Source organism: Rhamphochromis longiceps, linkage group LG15 (genome assembly GCF_057381845.1).
Source record: "Rhamphochromis longiceps isolate RC_006_pf linkage group LG15, R_longiceps_female_GT1.1, whole genome shotgun sequence".
Lineage (NCBI taxonomy): Eukaryota > Metazoa > Chordata > Actinopteri > Cichliformes > Cichlidae > Rhamphochromis > Rhamphochromis longiceps.
The window spans coordinates 35882257-35899749 of record NC_140571.1 but is presented as its reverse complement, the minus strand read 5'-3'; the positions used below and the strand labels follow the sequence as shown (position 1 = coordinate 35899749).

At 41.2% G+C, this 17493-nt stretch overlaps 1 protein-coding gene across 1 annotated transcript in view; it reads left to right on the top strand.

Moving 5' to 3' along the window:
- The window catches only part of ddhd1b (DDHD domain containing 1b), a 33569-nt gene extending 16501 nt beyond the window's left edge, over positions 1-17068 (top strand). The window contains exons 9-13 of the mRNA XM_085382290.1: positions 2062-2211; positions 7346-7410; positions 7566-7744; positions 8484-8741; positions 13357-17068. Of these exons, the coding sequence (XP_085238416.1) occupies positions 2062-2211; positions 7346-7410; positions 7566-7744; positions 8484-8741; positions 13357-13541 (837 nt within the window). The 3' untranslated portion in view covers positions 13542-17068. The remainder of the gene's footprint in view (positions 1-2061; positions 2212-7345; positions 7411-7565; positions 7745-8483; positions 8742-13356) is intronic.
- Positions 17069-17493: the final 425 nt, after the last annotated feature.

Below are 17493 nucleotides of genomic sequence, written 5' to 3'. Positions count from 1 at the left end.
TTATTTTTAGAAGTGACAGGGTCACTCCATGCTTGCAGCACTCCTGCCCAAGGCAAGCTGGGTGCAGTTCCAGCAAGCAACTGGACTCATGGCAGTAAAGCAGGGACAGTGACTTTAGGTCCAGTCCATGGTATTAGATGGGTAGCCTGGTTTGCTTCAGTGTGTTCCCCTATATGCACAGCAAGGTGGTTCTTAGCCAAAGTGACGACCTGCTAAGAACCACCTGCCTTCGAGCTCACTGGCCTGTGACATCTCATTTACTCATCTCAATCCCTCACAAACTGCTCCGTGATGACCAGCTCCTGTAGCTGTTGTTGTCCAGCCACCTTCCCTGTTTGCAGCTACCACATAGCCGCATCTTTCAGCTGCTGGACGTAGGCAGAAGGGTGGTCGGCAGGCCCCAGCTCGGTGCTCATGAAGTGATGATTTTCAGACATGTCCAAAAAGGACTATGGATCATCTGTGACAGTCATTTTGTGTTGCAAATTTACACTCAGATGTCTTTAGTTGGTAGAAAAATACTCTTATGTATGGCAAACTGGCTGTCACACTGAATTGTGTCACATTTGTATACAAGACAAAGATAAATCAAGTAAATGCAAAATGCAGTTTTATATGATGATTTCATTTATTAAGGGAAAAACCAATCCAAAGCTACCTGGCACTGTGTGAAAAAGTAATCCCCCTCAATAAATCACAAATTAACTGTGAATAACAACATTTTATGGAAAGACAACTTCAATGTAACTTATGGAAGCCCATTTCCGGAACAAAAAAAGTATCCATAACTCTAAATTTTGAGTTGTTAACTCAAAATTTTGACTTGTTTTCTTAAAGTTTCAACTGATTAACTTGAAATTTCGACTTATTAACTCGAAATTTTGAGAAAAGTAACTCGTAATTTTGAGAAAGATAACTCGAAATTTTGGATTACAGGCTTCCATAGTCCCTAGTGACACCCAGACCCGATTATTGTCTGACCCACTGAATCACAAAGTCACTTAAATAGAACCTGTCTGACAAAGTGAAGTAGGTAGAAAGAGCCCAAAAAAGGACACATCATTTCACGATCTAAGCAGAAAAGAAACAAAAATATCTATCAGTCTGGAAAGTACTACAAATTAATTTATGGTTAAAATTTTATTTGTGAAGAAGTTTATGACGTCGTTACTACTTAACATTAAAGGGATGGTTGGCTCAACAGAGCTCTGACTTTTTGTCGGCCTGGCTACAGTGCTGAAGAGAAACCTGGGGTTGTTCTTATTTTCTTCAATCAGTGATGAATAGTAAGATGTTCTAGCTTTACAGAGGGCTTTCTTATAAAGCAGCAAACTTTCTCCAGGCTAAACGATTGTCTTCTAAATTTGTGACAGCTTAAAAGTTATCTGCTTTAGCTACGCGTTTGAGAATTATTCAAGGGAGTCAAGTCCTTCTGATTTGAGGCTCTATTTTTCGCAGGAGCTACAGTAACCAGTGTCATACGTAGTGAGGATGTAAAATTATTAACAAGATAATCTGTGGATGTAGCGTTCAGGTACTCTTTGTGATTCTAAGTAATTTTTTTCCTGATTTTTAGGGGTTTTTTTGTTTGGGAGCTGACACAGTCTCTAAGGGGATGGGGTTTTGAAGGGATAACAAGAGGAGAGAAGCCACAAAGAGTTGTGTAGGACTGCAACTTTGCTTCCTGGTGCCGAATGAAATCATCATTTAAAAAATTAATATTTACTGAAATGAACTTTGTCTAATACTAACATTGTTTGATGATCTGAAATATTAAAGTGTGACAAAATGTGAACCGCATATCAAAAATGATGGGTTGCTATTATGCCATTCTATTCATCTTTTGTCATAGATCTGATTGCAGCTATAGTCTCCCTGTATTTCAGCCTAAAAACATTGTTGTATAAATCGGCCTTCATATTTAAAGTACAAACATTCCTAGCATGTCAAATGCTCACAGAATCACAATCTGAGGGAGCTTCACTTGTAGTGTAAATGCCTGTGAGGAGCAATGACTATATCTCTAATATCTCTAATGATACCCTGTTCTCTGTATTGCAGGTAGAGAATTTCTTCTGCATGGGGTCTCCTCTGGCTGTATTCTTAGCATTGCGAGGAATCCGTCCTGGAAACAATGGCATGCAGGACCACATCCTTCCAAAATCTATCTGCAATCGCCTCTTTAACATATTCCACCCTACAGACCCTGTGGTGAGTCACTCGTTTCAGTTCAGTTTTATTTATACAGCGACAATAACAACAGTCGCCTAAAAGCACTTTATATTGTAAGTAAAGACCCAACAACAATACAGAGAAACCTCAACAATCAGATGACCCCCTATGATCAAACACTTCGGTGACAGTGGGCAGAAAAAACGCCCTTTTAACATAGAAAGAAAACGGCAGCAGAACAAGGCTCAGGGAGGGGCGGCCATCTGCTGCGACCAGTTGGGGTGAGTGTAAGAAGACAAGTTGAAGACAGGAAGAATTCCACAGATTAGAAATTAAGTCACACCCATTTCTTTTCTCACCAAGGTGCCCTGGTTCCTCAACAGCTGACGTGGACCATGTCAGGCAAATGATATATATATTACAGTTTTTCTCAGTCGCTTTGGTGCATTTCTCACAACAGAATTAAACATTGCACAACAGTTAGTTCAACCACCACAACATGTAGTCGTTTTGGCACAACCCTGTGGCGGTTTCACGTTCACTGCGTCCAAAGGCAAATGCCTTTGGACATGAAGCAGTTGAGTGAGTACAAATATCTAAAGAATGGTCACGTTTGACTTCCTATTCATCACTATCTCCTTTCTTTTATCATGAATGTCACAATTATTCATACTTGTACCGGCTGAATAGTCATTGTCCTCACAACTAATAGTCTTCATTTCATTGCTTGTGTCAGTGCACTCAAAATTGTTGAACATCTTGTCAAACACTTTGTACACCCATTTTGAAAACCCTATTTTTAAGGAGTTTCCATGAAACCCCTGCACACGTTTGTATATCTTGACGAAGCGGGATTCAATCTTGCAAAAGGCGTGAACGAAATCACATTGGAGAAATAGCCACCATTGATGTCCCAGGCCAACGAGGAGGAAATATTTCAATGTGTGCAGCAATCTCAGAAAATGGCGTTCACACCCATATTCCTCGTATTGGTGCATACAATACACAACACCGGTTGGCTTTTCTGGACGCTCTTTATAGGGACCTAATCCCACAAAATGAAAGGGATGATCCTGGTGACAATCGGACAATGTATGTAGTGGTTTGGGATAATGTTAGCTTCCATCACTCTGCTGTAGTCGGGCAGTGGTTTGCAGCACACGACAGGATACTTATGGAGTTTCTTCCTCCTTACACTCCATTCCTAAATCCAATTGAGGAGTTTTTCTCTTTCTGGAGGTGGAAGGTATATGACAGGCATCCACATACCCAAATGACCCTGCTAGCAGCTATGGATGCAGCTTGTGATGACATCACAGCAGAGTCCTGCAGAGAGTGGAGTTGACACTCCAGAAGATACTTTCCCCGATGCATCGATAGAGCTGACATTCGCTGTGATGTTGATGCAAATATGTGGGCAGACAGACGGGAGCGTCTAGATATCAATGATTGATATGCAGCAGTGTCTGTTTTTCAGTTTTGTTTTTTTGTTTCATAACCACTGGAGTGAGGTTTACTGTCTAAGTGAGTTTATGTTTGCTGTAAAATGTTTGATTTACTGTATTTCCCCAGTTTGCACAATGCTGTGAACAGTTTCAATTAAATATTATCAAGAGTGCATATGGAGTGTCTTGATTTTCCTTTACAATTTATGGTTTTCAACATGCCATGCATGCTGTCCAGACTTGACATGTCATTGGGAAGCACCTACAAAGAAATCCGTCACAATGAGAACATGTTCAAACCATTTGATTTTGTGACCAAAGGTGCTGGTGTAATGACTTGTAATTGTGACAGCCCTGACACTTTGATTGATATAAGTACTTGCTTTTGATGAATGTATTATCTGTTTTGCTCAAGGGATTTGTTGTTGATGCATTGACAACTTATTTTGGACACCTGACTTTTCTTTTTGATGGAGTGACTCACTTTTGCAAGTTATCCACCATGTTTTGCAGTTTGCACTAATTGTTTTGAGAAGTGCCTTAGTAGTGGTGGAGAGTTCAATTCTGTTGTGAGAAATGCACCAAAGCGACTGAGAAAAACTGTAGGGGTGCAACAATATACAAAATTCACGGTTCGGTTCTGTCTCGCTAGCTTGCGCTGCGCTCAGTGGATCTGCACTCGACAGTGCAGCCTAGGCGGAGTAGTTGAACGCAGATCCACTGAGCGCTCAACACAGACAGCATCGTCAGAAGAAAAGTTGATAAAATAAATGAAACATTTTGTATTGTTCAATACATATGCGTACGGAACCGAAAGCACTGTATTGAACGGTTCAATATCGATACGAGTATCGTTGCACCCCTAATATATATATATATTCTGTCTTTAATGTTAAGCAGTTAAACATATAAGTCAGCACTTGCTGTTTATAAATAACGTTGGGTGTGTTTGGCCAGAGATTAATAATAAATAATAATTAAATGCAGACTGGTGAGTGAAAAAGAAACTATTGCAGCACAACTAAAGGAAGATTCAGGGTTATCTGATCCAACTCTAACTATATCAGCTTTTTCCATAAAGGCTTGCCATCTGTGGAACACACTTCCAACCGAAATCAAATTGATTACAGACATCAGATCCTTTACATTGAAAGTTAAAGTTTTGTTAAAGGGAAATCAGAGATGTAGTAATTTTAACTAATGATTTTTAATTTATTTTAATTGTAATTAATTATTAATTAATTATCTATTAATTGTAATTGTATTTATGATGTATTTTGGTTTTATGAAAATGTATGTTTTATTGTAAAATGTATCTATGTTGATTGTAATCCCAACAAGGGACAATTGTTGAAAATTATTGTAACGCACATAACATGAAACTTATGTGCGTTACATCAGTTTCATGTTTTTTACTTGGACTATGTTACACTGTACGGAGCCCCGCAGGGGACATGGGAGAAAAAAAAATTAAGACGGACTTTTGCGAGATCTCGCAAAACTAACTCAGGATCTCACAAAACTTTTGCGAGATCTCGCAAAAGTTTTAGCCGCATTCTTCGGAGGCCGCCAGCTCGAAGCCGACCGTGAGGTCGAGGCACGATGTGCCGGGAAAGCGGTGTTCCTCCCGCCTGTAGTAGGTCTCAACCTCCCGTTAGCTTCGAGATGGAGCACTTTTGCAAATACGTGATGTCTTGTAAACCGAGCAGATATCTGACGTTTACACAACTACATTCACGCCTGAAAATATCTTAAAAGTTTATTTTGTGACCCAGAAAGAGTAATATTACAACTAGAGCTGGGCGATAGAACGATAACGATATGTATCGCGATATAACTTTTACTCGATAGAGAAATTAAGCTATCGCGATAGACCTCGCCGCTCTTGTCCTCTTAAAAAATAAAATAAAAATAATAATAAAATAAAAAAAAGGTCAGCCAATCCAAACTAAGTAGCGCAGAGCCGAACCAATCACAGCCGCAGCGTCACGTCGCGTGACTTGTTACGTACAGCACAAGTGCCAAGCCGCACGTGTGTTTGTTTGGGAAGCAGCCAGCGGGTAATGGAGGAAATGAGTGTGCCGACTAGAAAAATCAACCGAGCGTGACCGAAGAGAAAACAGATAATGGTTCCAACGCCGGAGAGATTGTCGAACGGAAGAGCCATAGAAGTTCCGTAGTGTGAAGGTATTTCGGCTATTTCAAGTCTGACAAAAAACAGAGTAGCGTGCACTGTAAATTGTGCCGAAAGCAAGTCTGGAAATACAATGAACTGGTGCATGCGTCACACTGTGCGCCACGTTATTGTTTCGGTGAAATGAATTTCTACAATACTGTTAATTCTACTCCCTGCAGTGTTTAAATGCTTACATATACACACAGTTACTGTCCGTCCACACATACGACTCGGTTCTGCTTCTATGCCCCAGCTTTGTTTACTTTTTCCCACCAAGGCTTCTAGACTTCTGATTGGCCAATATTTCTGCACGGTTAGGAATCGAGCGCCACCTGCTGCTTTGGCATGTTCATAGCAGCGTTTTCCTTCATTTCTCCCTTTATGTGTGGACGGGATTATTTTTTAAAACGAAAACGGAAAATCTCAGTTTTCAAAAATACCCGTGTACGTGTGGACGTAGCCTCAGTCTCTGACTGGAAGCGCTAATTCGTCATTCGGCTTTTGTCAGACTAAAGTAACTGTTAAAGCTGTTTGAAAAGCTAAGCTATACAACAAGGAGAGATTGAGAATTTCCTTGTAGTTCTCAGTTTATTTGATATTGACAAAAGTTAGTCAGTTTTGTCTGTTCTTCTGTAAAACAAACTAAGATTTATTTTTAGAATTAATATTTTGTTTCTAAGTGGAATTGACAATTTAGTAGTCTGTTTCGTTTGTTCTATTTTGAAACTTAAACGCTTTAGCGGCTGCCTTTTGTGTAGTTTGCAATATTTGCCTTTATTTATCTGAAAAAGTCTCATGTTCCTTAAGTACATCTACCCTGTTGAACTTATTATGGGAAATAAATATTTAAATAAAAACAAGCTGCTGATTATTTCACATTTTACTTGTGAGCAACAGCACATTTAAATCTTACAAATATAGTTATTTGGCTTATATCGTGATAGATATCGTTATCGCCTGAAATGAAAAAAACATATCGTGATATGAAAAAATCTCATATCGCCCAGCTCTAATTACAACTAAGTAATTGTTGGAATTCAACTTTTGCGAGATCTTGCAAAACCGCAAAGGTTTTGCAAGATCTCAAGTTTGTTTTACGAGATCTTGCAAAACTTTTGCGAGATCCCGAGTTAGATCTCGCAAAAGTCCATCTTAATTTTTTTTTCTCCCATGTCCCCTGCGGGGCTCCGTAAAACTGCACTGTCCCTTTTAAATAAATAAATTCAAATTCAAATATGCTTTAGCAAAAAGCAACGTTTGAAGCCAAATATTAAAAGTAGAGAGGATGTGTGTATCATGGGTCCAAAGTGGGAGCTGTTGTGGCTGAAGCGCCACAGTTATGTATCTTATTAACCTGCTGAGATAATAAGTACCTATTTTAATGATCAAGCTATTCATATCTTGTTCAATGAATACTGACAAAGATAATGTTACAAAAGGTTATGGTAGTATTACACTAATATAAATTTAAAAAATTTAAAGACAAGCTTACAGTCATGATTAAATTGTGTCTTTAAAATACCTAATGAGTTTAAATATTTGTTTGTTTTAGGCGTACAGACTGGAGCCTCTAATCTTAAAGCACTACAGTAACATTGCACCTGTTCAGATCCACTGGTAAGAAATGTCAAGTGTCTTGTATATAAAAGATGTTTTCCAGCTGTAAAGGCTAGAATAAAATAAACTTTTTGGTTTTGTGTGTAGTAATAACTATCATGTCATTTAAGTAAGGGCGAAATGTTTCATTGAGCAGAGGTTGATGTGATGTGCAGGTACAACACTACCAACCCGGCACTGTATGATCTGATCCGGCCCACGCTGCTCAATCCCCTGAAGGAGATTGTGTCTGTCTCAGATTCAGAGAGCATCCCTAGCCCTTGCACGTCTCCCCCCCAGCCCCGGCGGCACTATGGAGAGTCAATCACCAACCTGGGCAAGGCCAGCATTATGGGTGAGGATTTCGGCAATAGAGTCATAGATGATAGGAGAACATTATATATATATGTGATTTTTTCAACTTCTTATGTTTAAAAATCAGTTTAGTGAAATAATAATATCTGAAATGGATATGAACGCCAAGTAAAATCAGCTGATGTAAGCTGAGAGAAACAGAAGATGCTTGAGCTGCTGATATTGTAGCAGCCCCAGCACTGGGCAGTAAACATTTTCTAAACAAATCAATAGAAGCAATTAGCTCTGGAGAGTAACTTTAACTGGATAAAAGACATTTGATATTACACAGCAGATATAGAGGTACTGCTTCTAACACTATTAGAACTTCACTCCACTAAGCTCCCAAAAATTTAAGATGAGACAAGCCAAGCGTTTTTAGGTCATGAAATTTGTAGAGCACTAGAACGATAAAAACAAACATTTCAAGGTGACATTTTGCTGCCACAGTTGTGGTCCACAGACAAGGGTCATGAACCTGTTGCCCTTTTGCCCCCTTCGAGTGACTCCCTGAGGCTCCCTTGAGAATTAATACGGTTGGTGCATCAATCCAGCTTTTTCCATTACTGCCCAATACCTTGGTTGTGGGTATCCGGAAAACCCCAAAAGGGAGCAGTTGAAAGAAGAAAAGGGCAGAAGACACACGACTTTTTTGAACACAGTAAATATTGTTAATGAAGAACTTTAGATTAGGAATACAAAATAAGATGATCTAATGCATAAATCTAATTACCCCTAAGGTGCTGCAAGTCTCGGAAAGGGAATTGGAGGAATCCTATTTTCCCGCTTTTCCCGTTCCAGCGGCCAGGTGGGTGGAGTGGAGGAGGAGCCATCAGATTCTGAGAGTGGGACCTCTGATGTAAAAAATGTGGGAACAGGAGAGGAAGAAGTAGCAATGGCAGAGAAAGAAGACAAAGACAAACAAATAATGGAGGAAAGAAGGGAGGTGGAGCCTGCCATGTCCCAGTCCACCTCAGCTGTCTTGGACATCACCTCATGTAAGTGCTGTAAAGTAAAGCATCTATGATTTGCTGTGGTTATTGAGATCTTAAACCAACGTAGCTGCTCTTCAGGGGCTAGAGCAGATCATCCACTAATCAGAAGGCTGGTAGTTCAATCCCAGGCTGAGTCTGAATGCTAAAGCATCCTTGGGCAAGAACTCTGAGTTGCCCCTGATGCATTCATCAGAATGTGTGTGTCACACAGAATCTGTGTGAATGATAATTAGAAAGTACTTAGCTATAATCTCTACAAGTAGAGAGTAGTAAATAAGTGAATGAGACATGTATAAAGTGCTTGAGTAAAAGAGTACTATATAAGAACCAGCCCATTTACCATTTCTTTTATCTCCCTGTAATCATTTTTCAGAAACTTTTTTGTGAGTCAAAATCATGTTTGTTCTGTTAAGTCAGTTCAGTTCAGTTCTATGTATATAGTGCCATTTCATAACAACAGTTGCTTCAAGGTGTTTTATATTGTAAAGATCCTCCAGTATCAGAAAGAAACCTCAACAATCACATGACCCGCCTACGAGCAAGCAACAGTGGGCAGAAAAACCTCATAACCGGAGGAAACCTCCAGTGATGTGAGCTGTGAAGGATTATACTTCTTGGATCCTTCACCGCAGACATTAACTCTGTGGATAAAACATAAAGTTCACCAGGGAAGACACAAATGATAACAGGTTGCCATTCCTGGACTGTGCCGTGCACATTGAAGAGAATGGAAACCTCAACACTGAAGTTTACTGGAAACCCACACACATGGACCAATACCTCCTCTTTGACTCCCACCACCCTCTGGAACACAAACTTGGAGTAATCGGGACCGAGGGAACACACACGTGTAAAGGAAGCTCTTAAAACATGTGGTTATCCTAATTGGACTTTCATCAAGTCAGCAAAGACGCACAGAAAAGAAGATCAGACACCAACTAGGGAGGATCAGAAAGACAAAGTCAACAACATTGTCATCCCCTATGTAGCCGGTTTATCAGAAAAACTCAGTCTTCTCCAAGCACGACATCCCAGTGTACTCCCAGCCACACACTCAGATACAAACTGGTTCATTCCAAAGACAAAACTCTTAAACATAAACTTAACAACGTGGTATATGCTATACAGTGCAGTGAGGAATGCTAGGACCTCTACATTGGAGAGACTGGATAAACACATGGCACAACATAGAAGAGCCATCACCAGGGTACAAGACTCGGCTATCCATCTGCATCTAAAGGACACAGGTCACTCTTTCGAGGATGCCAGTGTTCACATTTAGGACAGATAAGACAGATGATTTGAAAGAGGAGTGAAAGAAGCCATCTATGTCCACTTTGGATGACCATTATTGAACAGAGGGCGGGGCTTAGGACACCAACTGTCAACCCTCTGTAATCCAGTTTTGAGATCCTTCCCAGACACTTTAAAGCCCACTCACATCCTGGGTCATTTGACTTCAGTAAATCACATGATAGGGTGAGGCAAGGTCTTACAATTTGTTCACCCACACCCGTTTTCACACCTTGGCTCATGTGATTAGGTAGAGGAACAATAAGGGGTCCATGACCCTCTTGTGGACACTCCACAAGGCTTAAATCTGGGAATCTCCACCAATTGCTCTTAGAACTGAAGAAGCTTCTTGGATGAGATGTCTTCAAGAAAACTTTAAAAAATCCTGACGCTTTTCCAAGCTCCTTAGACTAGACCTTGGTTAGTTTTTCCCCAGTTTAGATTTTTAGTTTAGTTTATCTCCATGTTCTTTTGCCTTTGTTTCGCATGTGTTTTGGCCGTCAATAAACAGCTTGTTTTTTGTTAAACCTGATTCCTGCCTTGAGCGTCTGTATTTGGGTCCTCTTAAATAAATACAGGGTCTGCCACTGCACTGCAATGAAGTGTTTTGAGCAGATAGTGTCTCAGCACATCAAAGACTGCCTACCTCCCTCTCTTGACCCCCACCAGTTTGCTTACAGAGCAAATCGGCCTACAGAGTATTCCATTACCATCACTAGGAAGAGCTGCGAGAGGAAGCTCTTTGTGGACTCAGCATTCAACGCCATAATCCTAGACATCCTTTCCCACCAAACTGGACCACCTCCACATCCCCCCTGCCTCCTGCTCCTGCATCAAAGATTTCCTAACCAACCGGCCTCAATCAGTCCGACTTGACCCCCACCTCTCCACTCTACTCTCACTCAGCATCGGGTCCCCAGAGGGTTGCATTCTCAGCCCCCTACTGTATGTCCTCTACACCTATGACTATACACCAACCCACACAACCAATGTCATCATCAAGTATGTCAATAGCACTGTGATTGAGCTCATCTTTGATGAACATGAGACAGCATGCAGGGTGGAGGTAAAGAGTTTGTCCCACTGGCACTCAGAAAATAACCTGAACCTCAAAAGAACTCATCATGGACTTCAGGAGGCACAGACAGGTCCAATTCCCTCCCACCCATCCATCCTTCCTTCCTTCCTATTATCCGGGGCCAGGTTGCAGGGGTGGCAGCCCAAGCAGAGAAGCCCAGACCTCCCTCTCCCCAGCCACTTCCTCCTCGACCAGGTGTCCGGGGAGACACCAAAGCGTTCCAAGGCCAGCTGAGAGATATAATCTCTCCAGCGTGTCCTGGGTCTGCCCTGGGGCCTTCACATGCCCGGACTACCTCACCCAGGAGGCTCCCATCCTTTTCAGATGCCCGAACCACCTCAACTAGCTCCTTTCGATGTGAAGGAGCAGCGACTCTACACTGAGCTCCTCTTGGATGGCCGAACTTCTCACCGTATCTCTAAGGGAGAGGCCAGCCACCCTTCGGAGGAAGCCCATTTCCGCCACTTGTATCCACGGTCTCGTTCTTTCAGTCATGACCCACAGCTCGTGACCATAGGCGACCGGTACAGTGTCCGCATCAGTGCAGCCGCAGCACAAATCAGTCTGTCAATCTCTTGCTCCTCCTCCCGTCACTCGTGAACAACACCCCAAGATACTTAAACTCTTCCACTTGGGGCAAGAACTCATCGTGGGCACTCCACCCTTTTCTGGCTGAGGACCATGGCCTCAGATTTGGAGGTGTTGATTCTCATTCCCACCGCTTCACACTCCAAACCATTCCAAAGCGAGCTGGAGGCCATCACCCGATGAAGCCAACAGAACCACATCATCCGCGAAAAGCAGATACCCCAAAGCAGACACACCCAGGTCCTACGCTCCTCGCCACCGCCCGGCTCACAATGCACCCGACCCCTACGGTGCCTTGTGCGGGTGGTAGGCCTGCAGGAGGATGGGTCCATGTCCCTTTTTCTGGCTGTGCCCAGCCAGGCCCCATGGACTAAGGCCCAGCCACCAGAAGGTTGCCCTCGGGCACCCTCCCCAGACAATGTGCCATGGGAAACCCTACCAGAGAGGGAAAAAAAAACAGACAACATAGCCCCGGGGATCCCTGGGACACACAAATCCCTCCAACATGATAAGGTAGCGATTCGCGGAGGGGAGGTCCAATTCCCTTGCATCATAAATGAAATATAGGTGTAATCTGTCTCCACCTTCAGGTTTCTGGGCACTCACATCTCCGCCAATCTCACCTGGACCCACAACACCATCGCCCTGGTAAACAAGGCCAAGCAGCAGCTAGAGTAACCTGGACCAGAAGCTGCTGCTGGCCTTCTAGCACTCCTTAGTGGAGATTGTGCTCTGCATGGGTGTCTGGTATGCAGGGGCCACAACTGAGAAAAAAAAAAGGCTGCACAGAGGTTAATTAACACTGCCCAAAAAATCATTGGCTGCCCTCTGCCACCCCTGGAGGCCATCGCCAGCTCCTCCTGTCTCAAGAAAACTAGGGCCATCACAGGTGACCCCTTGCACGACGCCCACTACCTGTTCGACCTGCCGCCCTCTGGTTGGCACCTAAAGTCAGTCAGGTCCCACACCTCAAGATTCACAAACAGATCCTTCTCCTTGGCTCCCCCACACCCCACCCACCTCACTAATCTGAGCCATAGTCTGAGTAACCCCCATCAGTCAGGCCACACACACACACACGGACTGTCTTCAGAAGTATTTTTTCTTTGCAGTACTTCCAAGCACTCTATTGCTTTTTATATATTCCTCTTGATTGTATATATTTCTCCTCTTTGTTATGTATTCCCGCTGTCTGCTATTTATATTTTATAGAATAGAATAGAATAGAATAGAATAGAATAGAATTCAACTTTATTGTCATTGCACATGTCACAGGTACAGGGCAACGATTATTCCTGCACAGCTGGTTTTGTGCACCCACAATTTTGTTGTACATGTACAATGACAATAAAGGGCTATTCTATTAAATTTTTTGATGAGAAAGAAAGGTTGGTGGTTACAAATGTATTACATTCAGTATTTATAAATATGTTTTATGATCTACTGTAGTTTACTAATGCATACCTACAAAATATTCAATGTTTGGTTAATAGTAAGAGTTTAGGCCAAAAGTAGAAATTTTATTGCTCCAGTAAACTGAAATGGAAACCACATGTTGCATAGTGAAAAAAAGTCAAATGAACTTCTTCAGTATGAGTATTCAGCACCAGCCTGGCTCACATGATCTTAGATCCTAATATGGCATTTCTTCTGTTGCAGTGGAATTGGAGAGACGCATTGACTTCGAGCTGCGGGAGGGATTAGTAGAAAGCCGCTATTGGTCAGCTGTGACTTCACATACAGCCTATTGGTGCTCATATGATGTGGCTCTGTTTCTCCTCACCTTTATGTACAGACAACATGAGCTTCCTGAACCTGCTGAAGACAACTCAGACGCCACATAAGTGCAAAGTGAGAGTGGGACCTGTACGCCTGAGTCAATTTACTTTCTTTTTCCAACTTTTGAAATCCAAATTCAATTTCAAAAATGTTGGGATGCTGTATAAAATGTAAATGAAAAAAGAATTTTCAAATTTCAAATTCCGTTTTATTCACAATGCAACAAAGAAAACATATCAGATGTTAACACTGAGAAAATTTACCATAAAAAAACCAAGGCCTTTTTAATTTTATTGAGACTTGTAACCAAGTCTCAAAAAGTTTGCACAGTTTCACGTTTACCACTGTGCACCACTACCTTTTCTGTTGTAGCTGGACTTCTGCGAGAGGAATGCTGCCTCATTCTTGTCTGTCTATGTTGTGTTGCTCTAAAACCTCTATATACATTTCAGCATTGATGGTGCCTTCCCAGATACATAGGTTGCCAATTACATAGGCACAAATGAAACCCTGTACCATCAGAAATGCAGGCTTTTAACTGGGTGCTGATAACAAGCTGGGTGACGCCTCTTATCGTTAGTCCTGAGGATAAGGTATTCATGTTTTCCAAAAACAATTTCAAATTTCTGTTGTGTGTTCAGAGAACGTTTTTCTATTTTGTCCATTCTGAGACAAAGAATGGACTGAGACTGTCTTCTCTGAGCTTTGACCCAGAGAAAAGTGATCATGTTCACATATGGCTTCTTTTTTGCATAATAGAGCTTTAATCTGCATATGTAGATGGCACAACAAACTGTGTTCAGACAGTGATTTCTGGAAGTGTTCCTGAACCATGCAGGGATTTCCATGACAGAATTATGCTTGGGAATCTAAAGACTACCAATCTCATAAATCCTTGAGGAGACTGCTGTTGTAATTTGGTACTATATAAATTAAAATAACATCACTCCAAAACCCTAACCACTAACCCTCTGAATGCGGCTTGTTGTTGGTTCACTGCTGTATAGTTCTACCTCCTTTGCACCGAATATATATGTGTAGCATGGCTTCTTTAATGGTTCCTCCTCCTTTTGTAATAGCGATACTAAATTTAGCCTGTTTGTAGTTTTGGAGACCCAGCACTGCACCCTTGAAAAACCTGTACCTAGCCAGGCCCCTGTAGTTGGTGTAGGAGAAGGTAGTTTTACAAATGTGTGCCTTAAAGCAGATATCCCATAAACCGGAGAGGAAATGGTGTTTCGACACTGTGTCAAGCTTGTGAAGTGCAGATGTTTTGAAACACTGCTCCGAAGCATGGTTCAAAACACCTGGGTCGCATGACCACAACTAAACAAGGTTTTGGTGCACTTCACCCCAATTTCAACCGGTGCCAAACCTGCTCCTTCTAGGCATTACAAAGCACCAGGATTCCAATGTTTCAAGAATCTGAGTCATTTGTAATTACTTCAATTAAACACTGGAATCTATAGTGTAATCAATCCAATATTATATAGATATATACATAATATGTAAAGACCTCTTTTGAATGATTACTAGCATCAAGACAGAGACTGGGGGCTTCTAGCACAAAGCTGACACTAACACCTGGAAAGCTTCAAAATCAACCAAAGACGTCCAAAGTTTGAAGGCTTTGAGGAAAAAACGAGACAGACTGAGCTCCAGACAGCTGGAAACCTCTGTGGTTATTCCAGTAAACACAGTGGTCTTTTCTAAGAATGATTTACTTTGTAAATTAAGTTGCTGAAAGCAATATGACTATTAACAGAGGAAAAATTTTGCTGAAGTACACCGATCACTATAGTCACAGGCTGCCACCCATCTTTAACGGTCCCAATATTTTTCTGGCCTCCAAAATATGTGTTGATCATAATTATTAACAGTCTGGTATGATGAGTAGCTTTGTTTGGAATTGTGCAGAGCTCGTCTGTGCCAGTGTAGTGTACTGGTGTAGTGAAGGTTGGCCAGCAGATGTCATCATGGAGACGGGTTTCAGATTGTTTCAAAGCCTCAATACAACTCTGGCACAAATGCTTTGAGTGTTTCAGTGTTTCACAAAGTCTCACTTTGCCCATCTATAGGTTTGATTTACCCCATTATAACTGCCCTAACACACAACAAACACAGGGGATATAACTACTGGCTGATCAGTCCAGGACGTAAGCACATAAGGTAATAACAAATACTAACAAATTATGTAACACCAAACAAAACAAAATAACTGTTAATTTAATAACCTCTTCAAATCAATAATACTGAACAACAATGCCTAGTGTGAGTCTATATATTAGTAAAAACTAAAACCTGTTTGTAGATTCTGTGTTACACAGAGAATAGCTTTGTGCGCCAATTCAATTTTAAACAATTTTCTTAAAGGCCACTTTACCTAACTCAAAGCATTCAATGGAGATGTGCCATGTACATTAGCTGAACTGTAAAGACACAAGCATGCAGAGAATCTGACACTAACACCTCACACTAAATTTGCTAATGTGCTATGCATACATTAGAATTCAGAGAAAAGTTTAACCTGCCAGTTAAATGTTTTAACTTGTTTTCACTGATCCCTTGTAATATGTGTTTGCACTTTTGTTTTTTAGTTGAAACCCATTATATGTGATGTCCTATATATGCATCGGTGTAGAGAATTTGGGGGCCAACAAAAATTAGGAGACAGCTAACAACAACAACAAGAAAACAGTTTCAACCAAGAGAGGTCTAGGTTCTGCACAGTAAGGATAAATTATATATCCTTTCTGTGTGTAGAACAGTTCTGAATTTGAGAATAGGTTGTTGTTTGTTTGTTTTTGCATTTTTAGCTTGTACCTTAAAAAGTCCAGTCAGCTTGTCAATTGTTTTGAATACCAAAACCTACAAAAAGTACCCTTGGATTCAAATGTACTATTATTTTAAATGTTTATAAAAATATAGTGATGTTTTCATCCTCAGTTTAATATTGAATAAAATCAGATCTAATATCAAATATGTTGGACATGAAATATTATGTTTTCTAAAAATTGTTAGGAAAAGGCCCTAAATGTCTGATGATGTGGGGTGGCCAAATACTCTGCATTGCTGTAAAAGGTAGCATAGCAAGGATACATGGTAAATGAAGACGGTTTTCATGAATGATGCATGATGATACATACTGTATGACTTAAAATCATAGAATCATTAGATTGCATTATTAACAGTACTGGGTGGCAGACTGCCCTTTAACTATCACTGGTGCTGATGGTGGTCCCCTTTGCTGCGTGTATCTTTTGCGTTGGAATGTGACTGGAGGCTTTTCTCCTTTTCTGCATTACCCTGTGATAGGTTTGTAGCTTAAACCCATTCGCTGGAACGTTCAAGACAATTCAACTACACAGCAAAAGCAAGACGCGAGTAGGCAAAGTTCTTTGTGTTATTCATGCATGAGGGAGGCCTGCCTCGTTCCACCCACTTGACCTCCGTCAGCCTCTCAGCCAGGTTCCCTGTAGCACTCCTTTTATTGTGGTCACATGAATATGCATAGGTTCACTAACATATGACGTTTCATATAGGTATACATGTGGACAAAGAATACCTCGTCTGTGTGTGTGTGTGTGTGTGTGTGTGTGTGTGTGGGGGGGGGTCAGAGTGTGACCCCATAAACGACTTCCCTAAACCTGCTGGTTTGGAAGTCCAGCAGTTCATCTAAACAAAAGGAACTTAGAGTAAAGCAGATATACGTGTGTTTGCTATACCATATATCAGTAAGAGCAGATATAACCTCTCTCCTGACCTTAAGTTGTGTGTGCATGCCAGAGTGCTCTGGGAGGCACACAGAGTCTCCACAGACTACTAAGGATCAACCCTCTACCAACATGACATTGATTATGCAACTCTAAGCATGTATGAGTAAATATTTCTAAGCATAAAAAACAATCCACTATATAAACCTGACACCCTGGAAGCAAAATGAAAACACTAACAATATTGAGAATTAAAAGGTTTCCATATCACATTGAGAAACAGAATATGTCTTTTGGACCCATC